Source organism: Chiloscyllium punctatum, chromosome 25 (genome assembly GCF_047496795.1).
Source record: "Chiloscyllium punctatum isolate Juve2018m chromosome 25, sChiPun1.3, whole genome shotgun sequence".
NCBI classification, from domain to species: domain Eukaryota; kingdom Metazoa; phylum Chordata; class Chondrichthyes; order Orectolobiformes; family Hemiscylliidae; genus Chiloscyllium; species Chiloscyllium punctatum.
In genome coordinates, this window is record NC_092763.1 from 10,229,429 (window position 1) to 10,253,721 (window position 24,293).

A 24,293-nucleotide genomic window follows, 5' to 3' on the forward strand; every position below is an offset into this window, starting at 1 on the left:
TAGAATCTACTGTACAATACCAAACCCTAGTCTTATTGGTAATGGAATGGTTAATATTATGGATAACTGATGACTTGGTGTTGTCTATAACCGACATTCAACATGAAAGGGAGCCAGCAGACCTTGCGTGCATTTCTACCATTTCAATCTTTGTTGCTTTTGCTTTTAACAATCACTGTGCATTTTTACCACTCTGTAATTCCATCCCCAAAGGTGTCTGAAGTGCACTTCATTGTCACCTCAATAGATTCCTAATATGTAGGCAATTTTAGTTGTAATTTCTGCTTCATAACTATCCAAGATAATGTGCCTGTGCATCCTTTATCTGCTAAATCACACTGCGCTTAAGAATTTTTTTTTACAGATCCTCAAATGCATTTCAACAGCAATGTAATTTTGCTGTTTCTATTTTCATAGCAATTTTATGTTTTCAATTTTACTTTCATGTTTTACGAATTTCTTTGGAAAACTTGCCATTAAAATTCAAATGTTTATATTTCTTGTCACAGAAAATAGGCGTATTACTTTGGAGAGATCACGTTCACGACACAATGGAAATACAACATTTGCATGATCCCAAGGTGCCAAAGGACTGAAGTTTGAAGATTATTTTCTAACAAGCCTTGGGCATCAGAGCAGCTCAGAACTTTAGTGCAGATAATAATCTGTGAAGGCAGCGAAGAGGAGGTTCCAAAGGAATCATGAAAAGATTGTGTCAGAGAATGCACAAGGTTGAACACCCTTTTCTGACCCTTCAGAAAGTTTTAACTTTTATATTCCCACTAACTGACCTAAAATTGTCCATTGTGTTCTGAAACTCGTTTAAATTTTTTTGTCTACTTAAAAAAAAAGAAATTCAAATACTTTGGATCCCGATTTGGCGTGATTCTCATGCTTTTCTGTTTGTACTTCACATGAGTTAGTTCAAAGTTATTCTGCTTTGGGGTCATGGAATGCTACCAAAATAACCAAAGTCTGAACATACTCAGCGTATCAACTGTGGCAAAATAGCCCTCTTTTGCTCTCTGGCTTTTCAGGAGGATTTATTTTACATTTCTGTTTTCCCTAAAATTAAGTATTTTTCTTGAGCAAAAATATTTTCTAATTATGCACTTGTATGTACTTTATATGCATATTTTCAGGAAACAAAATGATGAATACAGCATTCTTATTTTGTCACTGCCTGTCACAAGAGACTGACATCTATTAAGTAGTGTCTGTATTACATGATTTCTTAAGTCACATGCAAAATACATTAAGTATGAGTTTTAATATCACATAGTTATTGCACAGTCCGCTTTGCTGCAGTGAAAGTTTAGTCATATCCACATTGTGCAATAGCAATGTTGCAACACTCATATTTATTTTATACAAATTATGATTTTGGAAATTGCATCATAAAATGCATTCCATTTAAATGTGTTTTAAGTATTATAAGCAGATCTCAGCAGTAGTTGGGATATGTGTTTAAGTGGTCAGACAAATAAAGTACTCATTTTAAACTCCATAACCAGTTTATATGTTAGCAAATATCTTCACTTCACATGACAATTACAAATAGTCAACCAAGTTCCAAATCCATTAAATATATAGTGAAGGTTTGTTGTAAATGAATTTGCAAATACTTAACAGAGTTGCTTGTCTTATATAAATGAAAATAGAATGTATATCAGCACAATGCCTTTAATGTTTAAAATAAAATTGATATTATTGAGATTGTTGTCATTTAAAGTATTTCCAATTTTCACACAGCACCTGCTTTCTTCTCAATTCAAAGTACTTTATAAAAACGTAAGTGAATTCTAGTGCTGAGAAAGCAAGTTGTCTCAGTCTATCAGGACAAATCTTCATCTTGTAGACATCCCGAATGGTCCCATTGTTTCTGACTGACCTTTTTTGCCCTGCATTGCTGCTGCATTTGTTTTCAGGCCAACAGACCAGACATGCCCTTTTGTTGATGGAACTATTCAATTCAAATTCTAATTATGCAAGAGACTGGTCTACTTCCTACCACAGATGTTGTCTGGGTAATGTTGAGAGTGATGGTTAACTCTTTCATTGATATTACTTCCACCCCAAGGCAAAGAACTGTAGAGGTAACTTTAAACCTTTCTTTCACAATTTCTTTGTTTTACAAAATTCTTCTTGAAACTGTATTGTTATTGACTACTCTTTCTATATTTAAATACTGTGATTCAATCGTTAGGATATAATTTTACTATTTGGACTCATATTCTTAGAATTACACCAGAGAAATAAGACTTTTTATCAGTTTGCTGCAATTTTCTGACCCAAAATCTATTGTCCAACATATGCACATCCTTCTGTTTAAAAACCTCATCAGAAAAGATGTGTACAGTTTAGATTCAAACTTCAGAGGAAACTATGCCTTTGAGAGATTTCAACTTGGGAGACAGCTGGACAAATGGTAATGACAGAATGTACAATGGTAAGTAAATCTTCTCAAATAGGCAACCAATTAGATATGTTGAATTACCCCTGTAAACTAGACAAAGAATCAAGCAGAGATTGGAGAAAGTTCATGATGCTAGACGATGATTCCAGATTCCTCTGCAATCATAGTAAGCATTGAAGAAACATCCAACATTGTGCAGATTTACAGCGAAGGGATGCACATGTGCAAAATTAAGTCTGGAATTAATCAGGCATTGTAGGACTCAAGTAAATATGGTTGAAAAAGTGACAAATTGTAAAGAAAAATTAAACTTTTAAAAATTGAGCGAGCTTCTTAGCAGTGTACATGACAAAATTACTTGCCAAGATTTCATGAGTTCTTGCCTTGTAAGAGTATAATAGAAAAAATTAAGTGAACTCTTTCCTACTTTTGTGCTTTTGCAAACTCCTTGCTACTGTAGATCCTCCTCCGGCTAGAAATATGGGAATGTCAAGGCCACACATTTTCCCTGAGACTGTTGGTGATACTTCTTGATTTGTCAGCAAAGAAGTAAATTCATAGGGAAACGTAAAGTTGCTAAGAAAATCTAAAACTGGCACAAATAAAGTTGACATACAAATTAACCCAAATCTAGAGTTTAAATCTATTAAATTTTATGATGGAAGCAAATTTTCTGGCTTAGAAGGAACAAGGCGATAGCCTAGTGGTATTATTGTTGAACTGTTAATCCAGAGGCCCCAGATAATGTTCCAGGGGCTTGGGTTTGAATCCCGCCACAGCCAAATGGTGGAGATTGAATTCAATAAATATCTATAATTAAGAATTTAATGATGAATCCATTACTGATTGTCAGAAAAACCCATCTTGTTCAGTAATATCCTATAGGGAAAGGAACTGCTATTCTTGCCTCATCTGGTTTACATGTTACTCCAGACCCACAGCAATGTAGGTAAAAACAATGACTGCAGATGCTGGAAACCAGATTCTGGATTAGTGGTGCTGGAAGAGCACAGCAGTTCAGGCAGCATCCAAGTAGCTTCGAAATCGACGTTTCAGGCAAAAGCCCTTCAGGAATAAAAGGGCAAGCACTGAGGAAGCAAATGTGGCTGTGGTAGCGAGTTTGTTTCACGACATGGTTGAAGAGCTTCAGGGCAGAGGAAATGACCTGGGAGTTGCAGTGGGAGAGGGACTCCCTGAGATTCTTGTAGAGAGAGGAGGAAACCTTCTTCAAGGCAGGAATCCTTACAAGAGGATTCGCAGTCGGGTTAAAATCAACGAGGTAAAAACAATGACTGCAGATGCTGGAAACCAGATTCTGGATTAGTGGTGCTGGAAGAGCACAGCAGTTCAGGCAGCATCCAAGTAGCTTCGAAATCGACGTTCCGGGCAAATTCCTGATGAAGGGCTTTTGCCCGAAACGTCGATTTCGAAGCTACTTGGATGCTGCCTGAACTGCTGTGCTCTTCCAGCACCACTAATCCACAGCAATGTAGTTGACTCTTAACTGCCCTCTGGGCAATAAAGGGTGGGCAATAAATGCTGCCTAGCCAGTGATGCCCTCATCCTGTGAATGAACAAAGGAAAAAAAATAAGAGTAACATAGTGAAGTAAAGTCTAAGATAGTGACCAACAGCTTTCAACATATCAGTGCAAAAAAAAAGGCTGAGGCATTCGCAACAATCTTCAATCAGAAGTGCTGATTGGATGATCTATCTCAGCCTACTTTAGTGGTCCCCAATTCAATTCACTCCATGTGAAATCAAGAAACAGTTTGAGGCATTGGATAATACAATGTCTACAGGCCCTGACAACATTCCGGCAACAGTACTGAAGATTTATGCTCCAGAACTTGCCGCTCCTCAAGCCAAGCTGTTCCTGTACAGTTACAGTTACAACACTGACATCTACTCAACAATGTGGTAAATTGCCCAGCTATGTCCTGTACTTCAAAAGCAGGACAAATACAACCCAGCCAATTATCACCCCCATCAGTATACTCTCAATCATCAGAAAAGTGATGGAAGGTGCCATCAACAGTGTTATCAAACAGCACCTGCTCAGTGATGCCCAGTTTGGGTTCTATCCAGGCCACTCAGCCCCTGACCTCATTACAGCCTTGGTTCAAACATGGACAAAAATGCTGAATTCCAGAGGTGAGAGTGGCAACCCTTGATGTAGTGGTTGCATTTGATCAAGTGTGGCATCGTGGAGCCCTAGCAAAACTGAAGTCAATGGGTATCAGGTTGGAGTCATAAAGTGCACGTAGGAAGATGATTGTGGTTGTTGAAGGTTAGTCATGTCAGCTGCAGAAGTTTATCACGATAGTGCCCTAGGCCCAACCATCTTCAGTTCATCAATGACCTTCCCTCTATCATAATGTAAGGATGGGGATGTTCATTGATGATTTCACAATGTTCAGCACCATTCACGACTCCTCAGATACTAAAGCAGACTACATCCAAATGCAACAAGATCGAGACAATATCCAGGTTTGGGCTGACAAGTGGCAAATATGTGCCATGCCACACAAATGCCAGCTATGACCATTACCAATAAGAGGCAATCTAACCTCTGCCCCTTGACATTCAATAGTGTTACGTTCACTGAATCCCCCACTATCAACATCCAGGTGGAGGTTTGGTTTACCATTGACCAGAAACTAAACTGGATTCACCACATAAACACAGTGGGTACAAAAACAGATCAAAAGCTAGGAATACAGCGGTGAATAACTCACCATCTGAACTTTCCCCACCCCCCCCACCCCCCCACCCCCAAAGCCTGTCTTCCATCTACAAGATACAAGTCAGGAGTGTGATGGAATACTCCCACTTGACTGGATGTATGCAGCTACAATAACACTCCAGAAGCTTGACACCATTCAGGACTAAGCAGCCCACTTGATTGGTATTCCATCCACAAGCATCTACTCCGTCCCCCTCCACCACTGATACTGAGTAGCAGCAGTAAGTATTATCTACAAAATGCATTGCAGAAATTTACCAAAGATCCTCAGATAGCATCTTCCAAACCCACAACCACTTCCATCTAGAAGGACAAAGGTAGCAAATGTATAGGAACACCACCTCCTTCAAGTTCCCCTTGGAAATGTATTACCATTCCTTCACTGCTGCTGGGTCAAAATCCAAGAAGTCCTTCACTCATAGTGTCATGGGTCAACTCACAACAGGTGGACTGCAGCATTTCAAGAAGGCAACACATCACCATCTTCTCAAGGGCAACTAGGGGCGGGCAATAAATGCTGCCCAGTCAGCAATGTCCATTTCCCATGAGTGAATAAATTTAAAAAACACTGCACATGAACATTTCATTAAATATGAGTTCAAATGTTTCTCAATTTCTAAATTTGCATACTTATTTTATGATGAATTGTTTATATATCTTCTTGATGTACAAACAATGAACTTAATCATGTGGCCTTGATATCACCTCAGAAAACCTGTAGCTAAGAGAGAATAGAATCAAAATTATTTTGAACTTGCACTTAACTTCATTTCATGACCTGCAGATAATTCCACGAGCTAATTTTTGCAGTGCATTGTATTGGAATTCCTTAACTTAGTGAAAGTAGAAACAAATTATTGAAGTTCTAGAGTGCTTCAACAGCCTCTGAATATCTCAAATTGCTTAATGATGCTGTGTCATTAATTTGGAATTGGTTGCAGAGGGAACTGGTTTCTAGAACAGCCCAACCTTAAAATCATCACAGTTTTCCAATGTGCTATATTTCTACTCTATCTCCTTCACTATTTACTTCCTCTTAATTGTGTTTGGCTGAGTCACATATCATTGCATTTAAGAACATACGTCAATTGTGCAGTGATGTCACTTTCAATATTCATAAAGGGATTAATTGGGTCTTTAAAACATATTTCTAGAATTACCTGGAGGTTTTGTATTGGTTTGAAATCCATTTGTTTTTGTAGTTCCATTTTTGATGATCTTAATATTTGATCATTTGTACAAAAAAATCTATTTGGAAACAGTTGCTGGATCCATGCATTAAATTGCACATGTTACAGTGAATCCTTGTGTATTTCGAGATATTTTATTGATGTAGCCAGAATAAATAAAATAAACATCATATGCAAATTTTTTAAAATGTGGTGTGAATGTGCATTTCACTCAGAAACATGAGAAATTGCTGATGATTCTCATATCTCCTGTTTTATGCTGAACCAGTCAGTATTCCTAAAAATATCAAGAGAAGCAAGAAGTGAAGTCCTTGCAAATTGTGAGGTTAGATTTTTAGATGCATGATCATTGTGAATACATGTTTACAAAGTATGTATGTTTACGAAGTATATATATTTGCTAATTTTCATGATTGCTACAATAAAATAATTGGTGAATTTTAAAAGTAAAATCCTTTCTTCTGAATTATTTTTTAGATTTATTACAAAACCTAGTTGTGTGGTAGGACTTTTAATGTCACATCAGCCTTCATGTTTTAATATTATGGACTGTTTAATAGGTATTCATATTACTTTATGGTCATTGAATATTCCAAATTTAAACTTGTCATGGAATAGTGAGGTCACATTTATCAATAGCTATCAAAATATTGAACATTATGTGAAGATTTAGACTAGCATGCTTTTTAAAACTTATCATGACATTGTCATTTGTGAAGTTGAAATTAATGTATGAAGCATAAACTAATCTTTACATTTGTTGTAGTTTTAGTCAGGATTTATTTAACTGCCAACACTGAAAATATTGTTGAATACCCTTAGATGCATTGGATGAAGGCACTTATTCATTAAGTTGCATGTGGATGATGGATTAGTGCTGTCTATAAATATTACACTAATAAAGTGTCTTTTATCATGATAAGATTAATTTGAATGTGAATCTGACTTAACAAACTCTCCACAAGTTGCCGCGCTAACAAGACAATGGCAACTGATTTTGCACTTATTTTTTTTAAGGCATTGTCTTCAATAATTCTGAAGATCCTCTTGTACAAATTTTCAAATGTACTGTGAGAATTATATTCTTGCTAAATGATTGTCGTAGTGTTACTCTATGTAACAAAATAGGCCAGATATACTATAAGTGGCCCCTACCACAGCAACGAATGCACGTACAGCATTGTGATCGTTTGAGACTACTGGCCCTATCTGCACATGCATCAGTGAGTATTTTGGCATCTGAGAGGGAGCAGGAGGTTGGTGAGGAACAGGCGCAACAGCAGCCACCTCTATTGAGCATTACCTCCCAGTTCTGGGAAGGACCTCTCCCCAAGCAGGGTGGCAGCGGGAGACAGTTTGGTGGTGCTGGTGAGGCGAGAGCAATGAAGGAGTGACAGCAGAGGAAATGACATAAAGAACAGGAAGATTTGCTTTGTCAAGCACAATTTTGACCTTTTTTTTTCACCCTCTCAACTGGGCGCATACATGCAGTCACTTCCTGCAGTCTGTCACAACCAGCTAACTTCACCGTGCAGCACGGCGGGATCTTCAGCATTATGGATAATCACTTTGAACAAAATAATGTGAAGAGGTCACTGGGTGATGATGTAGCAATGCCAACCTTCATTGTTATCATCAGATGGTCCTGCCAATATTGACTGTCAGGCCTTACTTTCATGTGATTAACATGGAAGAAATCAGGCAACCTACAAAACAATTTAACTATTAAGCCTAATAGTATGTTGACCTCTATCCAAAAGACATTTGGAAAGGTACATGATTAGGAAAGGCCTCCATTTTGCAGCAGCAGTAGGAGTAGTGAGAACAAGGACCAGGGCCTGCTGGGAAGGTATGTTTCCCATTTAAATACTTACCTCGTGGAATCAGAGGCCTCCATTTTGCAGCAGGCGTGGTCAGAGCGAAGAGCTGAGTGGGAGCGAACAAATTGCACTCCGGGAAGGTGAGTGAACTCATATTTGGGAAGTGGCTAAACCTGAGACGTTATACAAGTTGTGTCTCCTACCACCACCTCTAACCAAAATAAAATGTGTGTTGTAAGGCTTTTCCTTTTTTTCATCATATGCTGGTAAGTAGTGTGATTGGTTTAAAAAAAACAATTATCTATTATTTGATTTTATAGTTGGACTAAGTTAAGATTAAGAGTTAAAAATAGCAGGAAATCACAGACCCATGTTATGTTCCTCTTGCTCAATGTGGGAGCGGCTGATGTCCCTGACTCCTTCATGTTCAGGGCGTATGTCCAGCTGCAGCTGCGACAGCTCTGGAGCTGCCGATGAACTCCCTTTGGAGCATCCATGATGCTGAGGAGGTCATGGATAGCACATTTAGTGAATTGATCACACTGCAAATTAGAATTGCTGAGGAAGAAAGGGAATGGGTGACCAAAAGGCAGCGAAAGAGCAGGAAGGCAGTGTAGGTGTCTCCTGCAGTCATCTCCCTCCAAAGCAGGTATACCATTTTGGATACTATTGGGGGAGGTAGGGGAAGGCAGCAGTAGCCAGGTTCTTGGCACCATGGCTGGCTCTGCTGTACAAAAGGGTGAGAAGAAGAGTGTCATAGAAGATTCAGTTGTAAGGGGAGTAGACAGATTATTCTGTGGTTGAAAACCAGACTCCCGGATGGTATGTTGCCTCCCAGGTGCACAGGTCAGGGATGGCTCAGATCGATTGCAGGGCATTCTGAAGGGGGAGCTGTCATGGTGCATATAGGCACCAATTATATAGGTACCAAATCGGATGAGGTCCTACAAGCAGAATTTAGGGAGTTTGGAGCCAAGTTTAAAAAGTAGGACCTCAGAGGAAGTGATCTCCAGTTTGCTACTAGTGCCACGTGCTAGTCAGAGTAGGCTGGATGAATGAGTGGCTTAAGAGATGGGACAGGAGGGACAGGTTCAGATTTTTAGGACATTGGGACCGGTTGTGGGGGAGATGGGACTATGAAAAATCAGACTGTCTACACCTGGGCCAGACTGGAACCGATGTCCTGGAGGAGCTTTTGCTAACATTGTTGGGAAGGTTTAAACTAATGTGGCAGGAGGATGGGAATCCAACGAAGAGTTTATTGGACAGTAAGGAGGTAGTAACTAAAGCCTGTAAGTAACTAGACAATGAAGTCAGCGTGACTAGGGAGGAGATGATGAACGCAAAGGGACAGATGGTCTGAGATGCATTTGTTTTAATGTGAGAAGTGTAGAAGGGCACAGCAGTAGACGTAATCTGTGTGGACCTCAGTAAGACGTTAGACATGGTTCATCAAGGGATGCTGGTTAGCAAGGTTGGATCTCATGGAATACAGGGAGAACTAGCCATTTGGATACAGAACTGGCTCAAAGGTAGAAGACAGAGAGTGGTGGTGGAGGGTTGTTTTTCAGACTAGAGGCCTGTGACCAGTGGAGTGCCACAAGGATCGGTGCTAGGGCCACTACTTTTTATCATTTATATAAATGATTTGGATGCAAGCACAAGAGGTATTGTTAGTAAGTTTCCAAATGACACCAAAATTGGAGGTGTAATGGACAGTGAAGAAGGTTACCTCAGATTATAACAGGATCTTGATCAGATGGGCCAATGGGCTGACAAGTGGCAGATGGTGTTTAATTTAGATAAATGCAAGGTGCTGCATTTTGGGAAAGCAAATCTTACCAGGACTTAATGGTAAGGTCCTAGGGAGTGTTGCTGAACAAAGAGACCTTGGAGTGCAGATTCCTAGTTCCTTGAAAGTAGAGTCGCAGGTCGATAGGATAGTGAAGACGGCGTTTGGTATGCTTTCCTTTATTGGTCAGAGTATTGAGTACAGGAGTTGGGAGGTCATGTTGCAGCTGTACAGGACATTAGTTAGGTCGCTTTTGGAATATTGTGTGCAGTTCTGGTCTCCTTCCTATTGGAAGGATGTTGTGAAACTTGAAAGGGTTCAGAAAAGATTTACAAGGATGTTGCTAGGGTTGGAGGGTTTGAGCTACAGGGAGAGGCTAACTAGGCTGGGGCTGCTTTCCCTGGAGCATCGGACACTGAGGGGTGACCTTAAAGAGGGGCATAAACAGGATAAATGGACAAAGTATTTTCCCTGGGGTGGGGGAGTCCAGAACTAGAAGGCATAAGTTTAGGATAAGAGGGGAAATATATAAAAGAGATCTAAGGGACAACATTTTCACACAGAGGGTGTTACGTGTATGGAATGAGCTACCAGAGAAAGTAGTGGAGGCTATTTCAGTTGCAACGTTTAAAAGACATCTGGATGGGTATATGAATAGGTCGGGTTTTGAAGGATATTGGCCTTGTGCTTGCAAGTGGGACTAGATTAGGTTTGTATATCTGGTCAGCATGGACGAGTTGGACCGAAGGGTCTGTTTCTGTGCTGTACGTCTCTATGAATCTGTGATCGTAATTGTGTTTGACGTTTGGGATCCTTACATCCTTATTATGATAAAGTTTTGCCTCATTGATATGCAGTTTCCCAATCTCCCGTCTGCGGAAAAGAAACCAGATGACAATTTCCAACATGCAAGTCGGAATGGTCACCTGGCAAATCCAGTTCTCCACTGGCTTCTCTGGCCTGCCATCAGTCACCAACATCCATGGGTACAGTCCATGGGCAGTGACTGCACGCACCTCACACCCGGCTTCCATGTCCCCATCAAGAAAGTGAGGTACCATTTCCCTCTCCCCAACATGTCTGGGGTAATTGACAGGAACCATGCTGAGTAGCTGAGCACTGCCAGTGTTTAACAGGGTGCATGGCTGGGCTTTAAAGATGACGCTCGCACCAGGATTCCTAGAAGGTCCCAGCGTGGGACAATACTTCCATCTTTGGTGAGATGGAAAATAGGATGAGCAGGGCACCATGGAGCATTGTGCATAATTAGTGAGGTGAATTTGGGAAGCTAATGTGAGAAAATTCACTTGGGCTTGTGGACAGAAACTCCCACGAACCTTACCTAAAATGACGCTTTACTGATTTCTGACAAGATTTTGTGCATATAAGGTTGGTAGCTACATTTTCAAGACTCGCTTTCAAGCCACGGGCCTTGTTATACTCTGAGTGTGTAAGGACCAAGATCAATTGGAGTATTGCATGCGATTCTGGTCTGCCTCCTATTGGAAGGTTGTTGAAAGGGTTCAGAAAAGATTTACAAGGATGTTGCTAGGGTTGGAGGGTTTGAGCTACAGGGAGAGGCTAACTAGGCTGGGGCTGCTTTCCCTGGAGCATTGGAGGCTGAGGCGTGACCTGATAGAGGGGCATAAACAGGATAAATGGACAAAGTATTTTCCCTGGGGTGGGGGAGTCCAGAACTAGAAGGCATAAGTTTAGGATAAGAGGGGAAATATATAAAAGAGATCTAAGGGACAACATTTTCACACAGAGGGTGTTACGTGTATGGAATGAGTTGCCAGAGGAAGTACTGGAGGCCGGTACGATTGCAACATTTAAAAGGCATCTGGATGGGTATGTGAGTAGGAAGGGTTTGAAGAAATTTGGACAAATGCTGGCAAATGGGACTAGATTAGGTTAGGATATCTGGTCAGCATGGACGAGTTGAACCAAAGGGTCTTTTTCCGTGCTGTACATCTCCATGACTCTATGACTCTCGGTAAGGTAGATGAACTTAGGGCTTGGATTAATACCTGGGAGTATGATGTTATTGCTCTTACCAAGACTTGGTTGAAAGAAGGGCAAGATTGGCAACAAAATATCCCAGGATATAGATGCTTCAGGCGGGATAGAGAGGGAGATAAAAGTGGTGGAGGAGTTGCATTACCGGTCAGAGAGGATATCACAGCTGTGCTGAAGGAGTGCACTATGGAGGACTCGGGCAGTGAGGCAATATGGGCAGAGCTCAGAAATAGGAAGGGTGCGGGAACAATGTTGGGGATGTACTGCGGGCCTCCCAACAGCAAGCATACGATAGAGGTACAAATATGTGAACAGATTATGAAAAGATGTAGGAGCAACAGGGTGGTGGTGATGGGAAATTTTAATTTTCCCAACATTGACTGGGATTCACTCAGTGTCAGAAGTCTAGATGGAGCAGAACTTGTAAGGAGCATTCGGGAGGGTTTCATAGAGCAATATGTAAATAGTCCAACTTGGGAAGAGGCCATGCTGGACCTGGTGATGGCGAATAGCGCAGCCAGGTGGTTGAATTTTGAGTAGAGGATTACTTTGGGAATAGTGATCACATTTCCATAAATTTAAGAATACTTGTGGTCAAAGATGAGAATGGGCCTAATGGAAGAGTGCCAAATGGGGGAAGGCTAACTGTAGCAAAATTCAGCAGGAGCTGGGGAATGTGGATTGGGAGCAGCTGTTTGAGGGTAAATCCACATTTGATATTTGGGAGGCTTTTAAAGAGAAGTTGATGAGAGTGTAGGACAGACACGTCCCTGTGAAAATGAAGGATAGAAATGACAAGATTAGGGAACCATGGATGACAGGTGAAATTGTGGGACTATCTAAGAGATAAAGAGGAAGCATGCATAAGGTCTAGGCGACTGAAAATAGGCAAAGCTTTGAAAGAATATCGGGGAAGTAGGACCCATCTGAAATGAGAAATTAAGAGGGCTAGAAGGGGTCATAAAACATATTACAGCACAGAACAGGCCCTTCAACCCTCAATGGTTCCACAGGTTGGTGCAACAATCTGAAGCCCATCTAACTGACACTATTCCATTCCTGTCCATATGTCTATCCAATGACCATTTAAAAGCCATTAAAGTTGACGAGTTTACTACTGTTGCAGGCAGTGCGTTCCATGCCCCTACTACTGAGTAAAGAAACTACCTCTGACATCTGTTCTATATCTATCACCCCTCAATTTAAAGCTATGTCCCCTCCTGCTAGCCATTGCCATCCAAGGAAAAAAGGTCTCACTGTCCAATCTATCGAGTCCTCCGGTTATCTTATATGTCTCAATTAAGTAGCTTCTCAACCTTCTTCTCTTGAACAAAAACAGCCTCAAGTCCCTCAGCCTTTCCTCGTAAGACCTTCCCTTCATACCAGGCAAATTCCTAGTAAATCTTTTCTGAACCCTTTCCAAAGCTTCAACATCCTTCCTAAAACTATATGCCAAATGTGGGTGCACCAGAGTTTTGTACAGCTGCAACATGATCTCATGGTTCCGAAAATAAGTCCCACTACCAATAAAAGCTAACACACCGTATGCTTTCTTAACAACCCTATCAACTTGGGTGGCAACTTTCAAGGATCTATGTACCTGGACACCAAGATCTTTCTGCTCATCTACACTACAAAGAATCTTACCATTAGCCCAGTATTCAGTATTCCTGTTACTCCTTCCAAAGTGAATTACCTCACACTTCTCTACATTAAACTCCATTTGCCACCTCTCAACCCAGCTCTGCAGTTTATCTATTTCTCTCTGTAACCTACAACATTCTTCATCAGTATCCACAACTGTACCAACCTTAGTGTCATCCGTAAATTTACTAACCCATCCTTCTATGCCCTCATCCAGGTCATTCACATAAATGACAAACAACAGTGTACCCAAAACAGATCAGTGTGGTACCCACTAGTAACTGAACTCCAGGATGAATATTTCCCATCAACCACCTCCTTCCACTAAATCACCCTTAATCCCATGCCTCCGTATTTTGTGCAATAGCCTACAATGGGGAACCTGATCAAATGCCTTACTGAAATCCCACATCAGCTGCTTTACCCTCATCCACCTATTTGGTCACCCTCTCAAAGAACTCAATAAGGTTTGTGAGGCACAACCTACCCTTCATAAAACAGTGTTGACTATCTCTAATCAATTTATTCCTTTCGAGATGATTATAAATCCTCTCTCTTATAACCCTTTCCAGTACTTTACCCACAATTGAAGTAAGGCTCACGGGTCTATAATTTCCAGGGTTGTCTCTACTCCCCTTCTTGAACAAGGAAACAACATTTGCGATCCTCCAGCCTTCTGACCCTATTGCTGTCGACAATGACAACATAAAGATCAAAGCCAAAGGTTCTGCAATCTCCTCCCTGGCTTCCCAGAGAATCTTATGATAAATCCTATCAGGCCCAGGGGATTTACCTACTTGTACACTTCCCAAAATTGCTAACACCTCCTCCTTATGCACCTTAATCCCATCTCATCCAGAAGCCTGTATCTCAGTATTCTCCTTGACCACACTGTCTGTTTCTAGGGTGAATGCTGACAAAATTATTCATTTAACACTTGCCCTATCTCCTCTAGCTCCATGCATAACATCCCTCTACTATGCTTGATTGGCCCTAATCTTACTGTAGTCATGCTTTTATTCCTGATATAGCTATAGAAAGCCTTTGGGTTTTTCTTGGCCCTATCCGCCAATGACTTTTCATGTCCCCTCCTGGCTCTTCTTCGTTCTCTTTTTAGGGCTTTCCTGGCTAACCTGTAACTCTCAAGTGCTCTAACTGAGCCATCGCATCTCATCCTAATGTAAGTCGTCGTCTTCCTCTTGAAGAGAGATTCAACTTCCTGAGTAAACCACAGCTCCTGCACTTGACAACTTCTTCCCTGCCTGACCGGTACATCAAAGATCAACAGTAGCTGTTCCATGAATAAGCTCCACATTCCAATTGTGCCCATCCCCTGCAGTTTCCTTCTCTATCCTATGCATACTAAATCTTGCCTAATCGCATCGTAATTGCTTTTTCCCCAACTATAACTCTTGCCCTTTCCATCACTAAAGTAAACATAACTGAATTGTGGTCACTAACACCAAAGTGCTCACCTACCTTCCAAATCTACAACCTGGCTGGATTCATGACCTAGTACCAAATTTTAATGTGGCCTCGCACCTTGTTGGCCTGACCACCTATATGTGTGAAACCTTCCGCACACATTGGACAAAAACTAATCATCTAAAGTACTTGAACGATAGTATTCCCAGTCGATATTTGGAAAGTTAAAATCCCCCATAATAACTATCCTCTCACTCTCGCTCCTATCGAGGGTCATCTTTGCTACCCTATCTTCTACATCTCTGGAACCATTTGGAGGCCCGTAGAAAACTCCCAACAGGGTAACCTCTCCTGTTTCTAATCTCAGCCCATACTACCTCAGTATAGGAGTCTTCAAACAGCCTTCCTGCAACCATAATACTGTCCTTGACTAACAGTGCCACACCTTTTACCATCTTCTCTGTTCTTAGTGAAACATCTAAGTCCCTGCAATAACCATTCAAGTCCCCTTTCTACCCATGTCCCTGAAATGGCCACATCAAAATCCCAGGTATCAACCCATGTTGCAAGTTCACCCACCTTATTCTGGATGCTCCTGGTGTTGAAGTAGACACACATCAAACCAAATTCTTGCCTGCCGGTGCCTCCATGTGATCTTAAAATCTTAGTTCTGACTTCAGTACTCTCATCCTTCCGTCTACTCAAACTACAATTTTGGTTCCCATCCCCCTACTGAATTAGTTTGAATCCACCCGAAGAGCATTAGCAAATTTTCCCCTCAGGATATTGGTACTCCTCTGGTTTAGGTGAAGACCATCCTGTTTGTAGAGGTCCCACCTACCCCAGAAAGAGCCCGAGTATCCAGGAATCCAAAATCCTCCCTCCTGCACTATCCCTATAGCCACGAGTTCAACTCCTCTCTCTCCCTATTCCTTGCTTTACGAGCACGTGGCCCGGGCTCTGATAACAACTGTGTTTGTCTAACTCTAAGCTTCCACCCTAGCTCCCTGAATTTCTGCTTTAAATCCCCATCTCTCTTCCTACCTTGGTTGTTGGTGCCTGTGTGGACCGCGACTTGGGGCTGCTCCCCCTCCCCCTCAAGGATCCTGAAAACACGATCAGAGACATCACGATCCCTGGCACCTGGGAAGCAACACACCAACCTGAGTCATTCCCACCAATTAGTCTGAGTCATTCCCACAGAACCTCCTATCTTCCCCCTTAACAATGGAGTCCGTAATGACTAATGCTCTGTTCCTCTTCCCCCTTCCCTTCTGAGCAACAGGAACAGATTCTGTGCCAGAGACCTGTGTCCCATTACTTACGCTGGTAAGTCATTCCCCCCCCACCCCAACAGTATCCAAAATGGTATACTTATTGTTGAGGGGAACGGCCAGAGGAATACCTGCACTGCCTGCCGGTTCCCTTTCTGTCCCCTGACGGTATCCCATCTACCTTCTTCTTTAACCTGAGGTGTGACTACCTCCCTGTTACTCCTCTCAATAACCCCCTCCACCTCCTGAATGATCCGAGGTTCATCCAGCTTCAGTTTCTTCAAGTGGTTTTTGTGGAACTAGAGTTGGAGCACTTCCCACAGGTGCAGTCAGCAGGGACCCTTACCTCCACATTCTGCAACAGGAACATTCAACTGCTCTAACCTCCATTCCCACTATTCTAAATTCCCAATGAGACTAACGAAAAATTTTTAAAAAGAAACCAGCCAACTTACCAATTGGCGTAATGGACCTTTTCTTGGTTAGAGGAGGAAGATGGGTAGGAGACACTACCCGAGTAGTGTTTTGGGTAAAGCAACCACCCAAATATAACGTTTCACTTACCCAGCGGTCCTGTGTCTGTTCCTGTTCAGTGTGCACTCTGCCTATAGATGAAGTAAACCTTTATATCTTTTAAAATTTTACCTTCCCATCAGGCCTCTGGTCCTCACTGTCGCTCCTCCTACTCCAACCACTGCCAAAGAAAAGTGAAGTCATGAAATATCTTTAGCAAACAGTGTTAAGGAAAATCACAATCTTTTATTCATATATAAGGAGCAAGAGGGTAACTAGAGAAAGGGTTGGGCCACTCAAGCACAGAGGAGGAAGGTTATGCATGTTGTCAGAGAAAATGGATGAGATTCTTATTGAGTACTTTGCATCGGTATTCATCGAGGAAAGGGTCAGGACTGATGTTGAGGGTAGAGATAGATGTTTGATTACTCTAGGTCAAGTCAACATCAGCAGGGAGGAAGTGTTGGGTATTCTAAAAGGCACTAAGGTGGACAAGTCCCCAGGTCCAGATGGGATCCATCCCAGGTTGCTGAGGGAAGCAAAAGAGGAAATAACTGGGTCCTTAACAGATATCTTTCAGTATCCTTGAACATGGTGAGTTCCCAGAGAACTGGAGAATCGCTAATGTCTCCTTGCTTAAGCAGGGTAGCAAGGATAATCCAGATAATTATAGATTGGCGAGCCTGCCTCAGTGGTAGGGAAGCTGGTAGAGAAGATGCTGAGGGATAGGATGTATTTACATTTGGAAGAAAATGGGCTTATCAGTGATAGGCAGTATGGTCGATAGAATGGTCAAAAAGGCATGCAGCATGCTTTCCTTCATCAGACAGGGTATTGAGTACAAGAGTTGGCAGGTCATGTTACAGTTATATAGGTCTTTGGTTCAGTCACATTTGGAACACAGCGTACAGTTCTGGTTGCCACATTACCAGAAGGATGTGAATGCTTAGGAGAGGTTGCAGAGGAAGTTCATCAGGATGTTGCCTGGTATTGAGAGCACTAGCTATGAAGAGAGGTTGAATAGATGAGGATTATTTTCATTAGAAATACTGAGGTTGAGGGGGGACCGAACTGATGTTTAAAAAATGATGAGACATCTAGACACAGTGGATAGCAAGAAGCTTTTTCCCCAGAGTGGGGGACTCAATTACTGGAGGTAACAAGTTCAAGGTGAGAGGGGAAAAAAGTTTAATGGAAATATTCGTGGAAAGTTCTTTATGCAGAGGGTGATGGGTACCTGAAACATGTTGCCAGTGGAGGTGGTAGAGACTGGCACGATAGCATTATTTAAGCTCTATCTAGGCAGATACATGAATGGGCAGGAGCAGAGGGATACAGATCCTTGGAAAATAGGCGACAGGTTTGGATAGAGGATCTGGATCAGCGCAGGCTTGGCGGGCCGAAGGGCCTGTTCCTGTGCTGTAATGTTCTTTGTTCTTTTTTTAAAGAGGGATATGGGCCAACTTCTGCCAAATATGACTAGTTTAGCTTGAGAAACCTGTTTGCCATGGGCAAGCTGGACTGAAGAGTCTGTTTCTGTTCTGTATGACTCTACGTCCCATCGAAAGGGGTGAATTAAGTTTTGGGAGGAATATCACTTGAAAGGAATATTGGTCTTGGTGCAGGACAAAACATAGATTCATCAGTTGGGTTAAAAGGATTAAATTGTGACAACAGGCTATATGAAATCAGCTGGAGTTCCCTTAAATACGCAGTAAAGAGGGATCAAATTCTGTTTCAGATGATTACAGGAATTGACAGGTTGTAGTTCAAATGTTGACTATTTGTTGACCATTTACCCATTTGATCCCAAAGTAAAACCAAAATACTATGGATGCTGGAGATCTCAAGTTTAAAAAAAAGTGATGGAAATACTCAACATAAGTGACAACGTTTGTGGACAGAGAAGCATAGGCCTGAATTTTGTCAACATGGAAAGCCCCTCTGACATTATGAAAATGGTAGAGTTCTGAAGTGCTGTATCTAAGCACAGCAGGAAGTTAAAGGGCAAATGGAGGCTGGTTCTAATTTGGAAATCTGTGATTCGGGGAGTCAGTTGTTTCTGTTAAAGTGCAGCTGCCTCTGGCTGACCTTATATTTGTTGGTGAGATTCACGGGGGAAGCAATCACCTCCCTTGACCAACGATGATCATATTGGTGCAGCAGACTCATTGGGGTGAATTGCTGGCTCCTCTTGCACTGTGTGAGCTCGGAGTTAAAATTATTAGTTGAATCTGCAAGTGACAGATTTTCATTTGGAACAAAGTGAAGAATCAGAACTTAGGGGTCAGGAGAGCCTGTAAAACTGAGATTAAGGTAAAGGGGATGAGGGGTTTGGAACATGGCATCAGCTTGGTGGGGAAATGCAGCTCAAAACAGCCAAATAGTATATATGTTGCACCTGTTTCTTCTATATATGACAACTTTTGGGACAATCAGAAGTAACCCAGAAAGGTCAAATCTCATCATCAAATGGAGGAATTGGGTTGTGTTCATTCCCAATATAAATTTAACAATATTTGTTGTGGATGAAACAGCGTTAAATTTCCAGGTCAGTTTCATCAGAACACTCTTGTCAACTGTTAGTTATTTAATCTCTGACAGTAGCACAGTTACAGAGAACTTTATGGTCATCATACAAAATGCCTTAAAGCTCTTTTTTCAGCCTACTTGGGCCTGGACTATGAAAATGGAATTTTGAGACAATCTTTTGTTGCATGGTAAATAAGCAAGGTAAATCTGTTAACAGGTGGACAGAGAGAAATTACCCCTTTAGTGGGGAAGTTCAGAACAGGGCCCAGAACCTGAAAGTAGGCAAGGCCCTTCAAGGATGAAGTCAGGAAGCCCTTGTGCACTGGAGGAAAGTCAGACTCAAAATGTTCTATTTCTGAAACACATTCACATTGTTACAGATTGAAGAAAATCATTTGTTTTACAGCTTACTTAAAGTCTTAATTATATTATGACGTCTTTTTTAAAGCCATACAGAGTGATAATTGCAGTTTTAAAATTGTGTTAATGAGTGCCTAACAAATCATTTATAATTTGTTTTTTAAAAAAGCCTATAATCTATTAATGTGTGAACTCTAAAACCACAAGAGTGTTCTTCTTTTAAAAAAAAATCAATCTTGGCAGTGCCAACTTGAAATTTTTGACTATTAAGTAAGACAAAACTTGTCAAAGGAGGGATTTTTACTAGTTTGCATAACAGAATCCAAATACCAGGGCTTTGTGTGAAGATGACAAACACAATTGAGTCGTCCCAGAGTCCAGTTCCAAATATCTACATGCAATGTATTCAGCTTGTATGACTGGTGAATTCACAAGCATTTGAAGCACCTTTAAGCATTGTTTATTTCATATACAAAATATAATTAAAATAATTTTGCAGTTATTGAGCTGAAAACAAGTACAGCAGTTACATGAGGTATTCTCCTGTGGTGAAGGTTTATTCTATATTATTATTTTGGAACCTGGGGTATGAAGTTGAGGTAAATAGATATAAGATATTCAATCTGTGAAGGTCAGTTATTTTTAAGTGTAAAAAACATTTTCAGAGTGGGTCTAAACATCATTTCCAAGAAGTCATGTGACTTAGAGTCATAGAGATGTACAGCATGGAAACAGACCCTTCGGTCCAATCCATCCATGCCGACCAGATATCCCAACCCAATCTAGTCCCCAGCACCCAACCCATATCCCTCCAAACCCTTCCTATTCATAAACCTTCCAAATGCCTTTTAAATGTTGCAATTGTACCAGCCTCCACCACTTCCTCTGGCAGCTCATTCCATATACGTACCACCCTCTGTGTGAGAAAGTTCCTCTTAGGTCTCTTTTATATCTTTCCCCTCTCACCCTAAACCTATGCCCTCTAGTTCTGGACTCCCCGACCCCTCATAATTTTGTTAACCTCTATGAGGTCACCCCTCAGCCTCCGACGCTCCAGGGAAAACGGTCCCAGCCTGTTCAGCCTCTCCCTGTAGCTCAAATCCTCCAACCATGGCAACATCCTTGTAAATCTTTTCTGAACGCTTTCAAGTTTCACAACATCTTTCCGATAGGAAGGAGACCAGAATTGCACGCAATATTCCAACAGTGGCAAAACCAATGTCCTGTACAGCCGCAACATGACCTCCCAACTCCTGTACTCAATACTCTGACCAATAAAAGAAAACATACCAAATGCCGCCTTCACTATCCTATCTACCTGCAACTCCACTTTCAAGGAGCTATGAACCTGCACTCCAAGGTCTCTTTGTTCAGCAACACTCCCTAGGACCTTACCATTTAGTGTATAAGTCCTGCTAAGATTTGCTTTCCCAAAATGCAGCACCTTGCATTTATCTGAATTAAACTCCATCTGCCACTTCTCAGCCCATTGACCCATCTGGTCCAGATCCTGTTGTAATCTGAGGCAACCCTCTTTGCTGTCCAGTACACCTCCAATTGTGGTGTCATCTGAAAACTTACTAACTGTACTTCTTAAGCTTGCATCTAAATCATTTATGTAAATGACAAAAAGTAGAGGACCCAGTACTGATCCTTGTGGCACTCTGCTGGTCACAGGCCTCCAGTATGAAAAACAACCCTCCACCACCACCCTCTGTCTTCTACCTTTGAGCCAGTTCTGTATCCAAATGGCTAGTTTTCCCTTTATTCCGTGAGATCTAACCTTGCTAATCAATCTCCCATGGGGAACCTTGTCGAACGCCTTACTGAAGTCCATATATATCACATCTACCACTCTGCCCTCAGCAATCCTCTTTGTTACTTCTTCAAAAATCTCAATCAAGTTTGTGAGATATGATTTCCTGCACACAAAGCCATGTTGACTATCCCTAATCAGTCTTTGCCTTTCCAAATAGGTGTACATCATGTCCCTCAGGATTCCCTCCAACAACTTGCCCACCACTGATGTCAGTCTCACTGGTCTATAGTTCCCTGGCTTGTCCTTACACTACTTAAACAGTGGCACCAGGTTAGATACCCTCCAGCCTTTCAGCACCTCACCTGACTATCAATGATACAAATATCTCAGCAAGAGGCCCAGCAATCACCTCTCTAGCTTCCCACAGAGTTCTAGGGTGTACCTGATCAGGTCCTGGGGATTTATCCACCTTTACGTGTTTCACGACATCCAGCACTTCCTCCTCTGTAATACAGACATATTTTGCAAGGTGTCACCATCTCTTTCCCTACAGTCTACATCTTCCATATCCTTTTCCACAGTAAATACTGATGCAAAATACTTGTTTAGTATCTCCCCCATTTTCTGCAGCTCCACACAAAGGCCGCCTTACTGATCTTTGAGGGGTCCTATTCTCTCCCTCATTACCCTTTTGTCCTTAATGTATTTGTAAAAACCTTTTGGATTCTCCTTAATTCCATTTGCCAAAGCTATCTCATGTCCCCTTTTTGCCCTCCTGATTTCCCTCTTAAGTATACTCCTACTTCCTTTATACTCTTCTAAGGATTCTTTCGACCTATTCTGTCTATACCTGACATATGCTTCCTTCTTTTCTTAACCAAACCCTCAATTTCTTTAGTCATCAAGCATTCCCTATACCTACCAGCCTTTCCTTTCACCCTGACAGGAATACACTTTCTCTAGATTCTCGTCGTCTCATTTTGAAGGCTTCCCATTTTCCAGCCGTCCCTTTACCTGCGAACATCTGCCCCCAATCAGTTTTTGAATGTTCTTGCCTAATACTGTCAAAATTGGCCTTGCTCCAATTTAGAACTTCAACTTTTAGATCTGGTCTATCCTTTTCTATCACTATTTTAAATCTAATAGAGTTATTGTCGTAGCACCGGGAATAATCCAGATATTACTACTGTCGAGGACCTCCTTTTCATATTCCTGCCTAACTCTCTGTAATCTCCCTTCAGAATCTCAACCTTTCCCCTTCCTATGTCATTGGTTCCAATGTGGACAATGACCTCTTGCTGGCATCTCTCCCCCGTGAGAACATTCTGCACCCTCTCAGAGACATCCTTGATCCTGGCACCATTCTGCTTTTTTGCTGCTGGCCACAGAAACGTCTGTCTGTGTCTTGGACTAGTGAATCCCCTCACACAATTGATCTCTTGGAACCCGACGTACCCCTCATAGCATTAGAGCCAGTCTCAATGCCAGAAACTTGGCTGTTCATGCTACGTTCCCCTGAGAATCTATCAGCTCCTACATTTTCCAAAACAGCATGCCTGTTTGAAACGGGTATTGCCACAAAAGACTCCTGCTCTAGCTGCCTACCTCTCTTACCTTTCCTGGAGTTCACCCATCTATGTGACTGTATCTGAGACTTCCCCCCCCCTCCCTCCTTCCTATAACTGCCATCCATCACATACTGTTGCTGTTGCAAATGCCTCATTGCTTCTAACTGTCTCTCCAACCGATCTATTCGATCTGATAAGATTCGCAACTAACAGCATTTTTGGCAGATATAATCTGCAATAACCCTTAAACTCTGTTTAAACTCCGACATCTGACAAGAAGTACATATCACTCCACTAAAGGCCATTTTTGCTCCTTCACAATCTACAGACCCAGAAAATAACACCGTCTTATTCCTCTACAAACACTGGCCCAGGTTAAATTCATAGTTATGGCTTATATTTTAAGTTTAATCAAGAGATATATCTCCAAAAACATATAACCAAGAAAGAACACACTCTACTCACTACTGCAGACTTTCTATAGGCCACACTTAAAACAACAATACACTTACCTGATTCTGTGCTGTGAACTTCGCCCAACAGTTCCTCCAAGATCAGTTGTGAATTTCACTGTTTGTTCATTTTCCCAAATGCACCCCAATGTTCAGCAAGACATGAATTCAAACAGCAAAGGCAGTGTCAGTTTCTCTCTCTCTCTCTCTCCTGCACTGACCTCACCATGTGCTTCCTTTGTCTGTACTTCTCCCTTTTAAAATTGCTGTTGTTTTGACTTTTTTTTTCAAAGTTCCAAAACAATGCAACAGCATATGAAACAGTAATTGCTGTTCCTGAATTTGAAGAAATCACCTCCAGCACCTAAAATACCTCAAAAAAGGAGCAGCTCTTACAGCCAGAAATTTTTCCCATTCTCCATTTTGGATTACCCAGAATTAAGTAGATTGACAAGAACTTGCATAGCTACCTGCTAGGATTATTGCAAAAGTGTTACCGGGGAGAGACAGATGCACGGACGCCATAAGCAGATATATATCAGAGAACAACCATTTATACCAACAGAAGGACAGTTACGTTTTATCAATATTCAGGTCATCAGAGCTGGAAAGGAACCTTGAACTGTTTTAGCAGTTCAAGTGGACAGGGCTGAGAAAAGATCTGAGTTTAATTCTTAGAATTCAACGAATTCACATCTGTCTGTGTACCTTGAGGAGAAATGAGAGAGCCATACTTGGTGACTGTACAGAAAGTTACCAAATAGTCTGCGCCTCATTGGCTACC

General features: G+C 41.5%; 1 protein-coding gene across 5 annotated transcripts in view; it reads left to right on the plus strand.

Annotated features, from left to right (window-relative positions):
• The window catches only part of diaph2 (diaphanous-related formin 2), a 780,284-nt gene that overhangs the window by 745,240 nt on the left and 10,751 nt on the right, over positions 1–24,293 (plus strand). For 3 of the 5 annotated variants that reach the window (XM_072594675.1, XM_072594678.1, XM_072594676.1), the window contains one exon: positions 510–3,746. In XM_072594675.1, coding sequence (XP_072450776.1) covers positions 510–574 — 65 coding nt within the window. In that variant the 3' untranslated portion in view covers positions 575–3,746. Of the gene's footprint in view, positions 1–509; positions 3,748–24,293 lie in introns of those variants that run through there. The other 2 variants (XR_011964075.1, XM_072594677.1) reach the window with 2 other exon arrangements.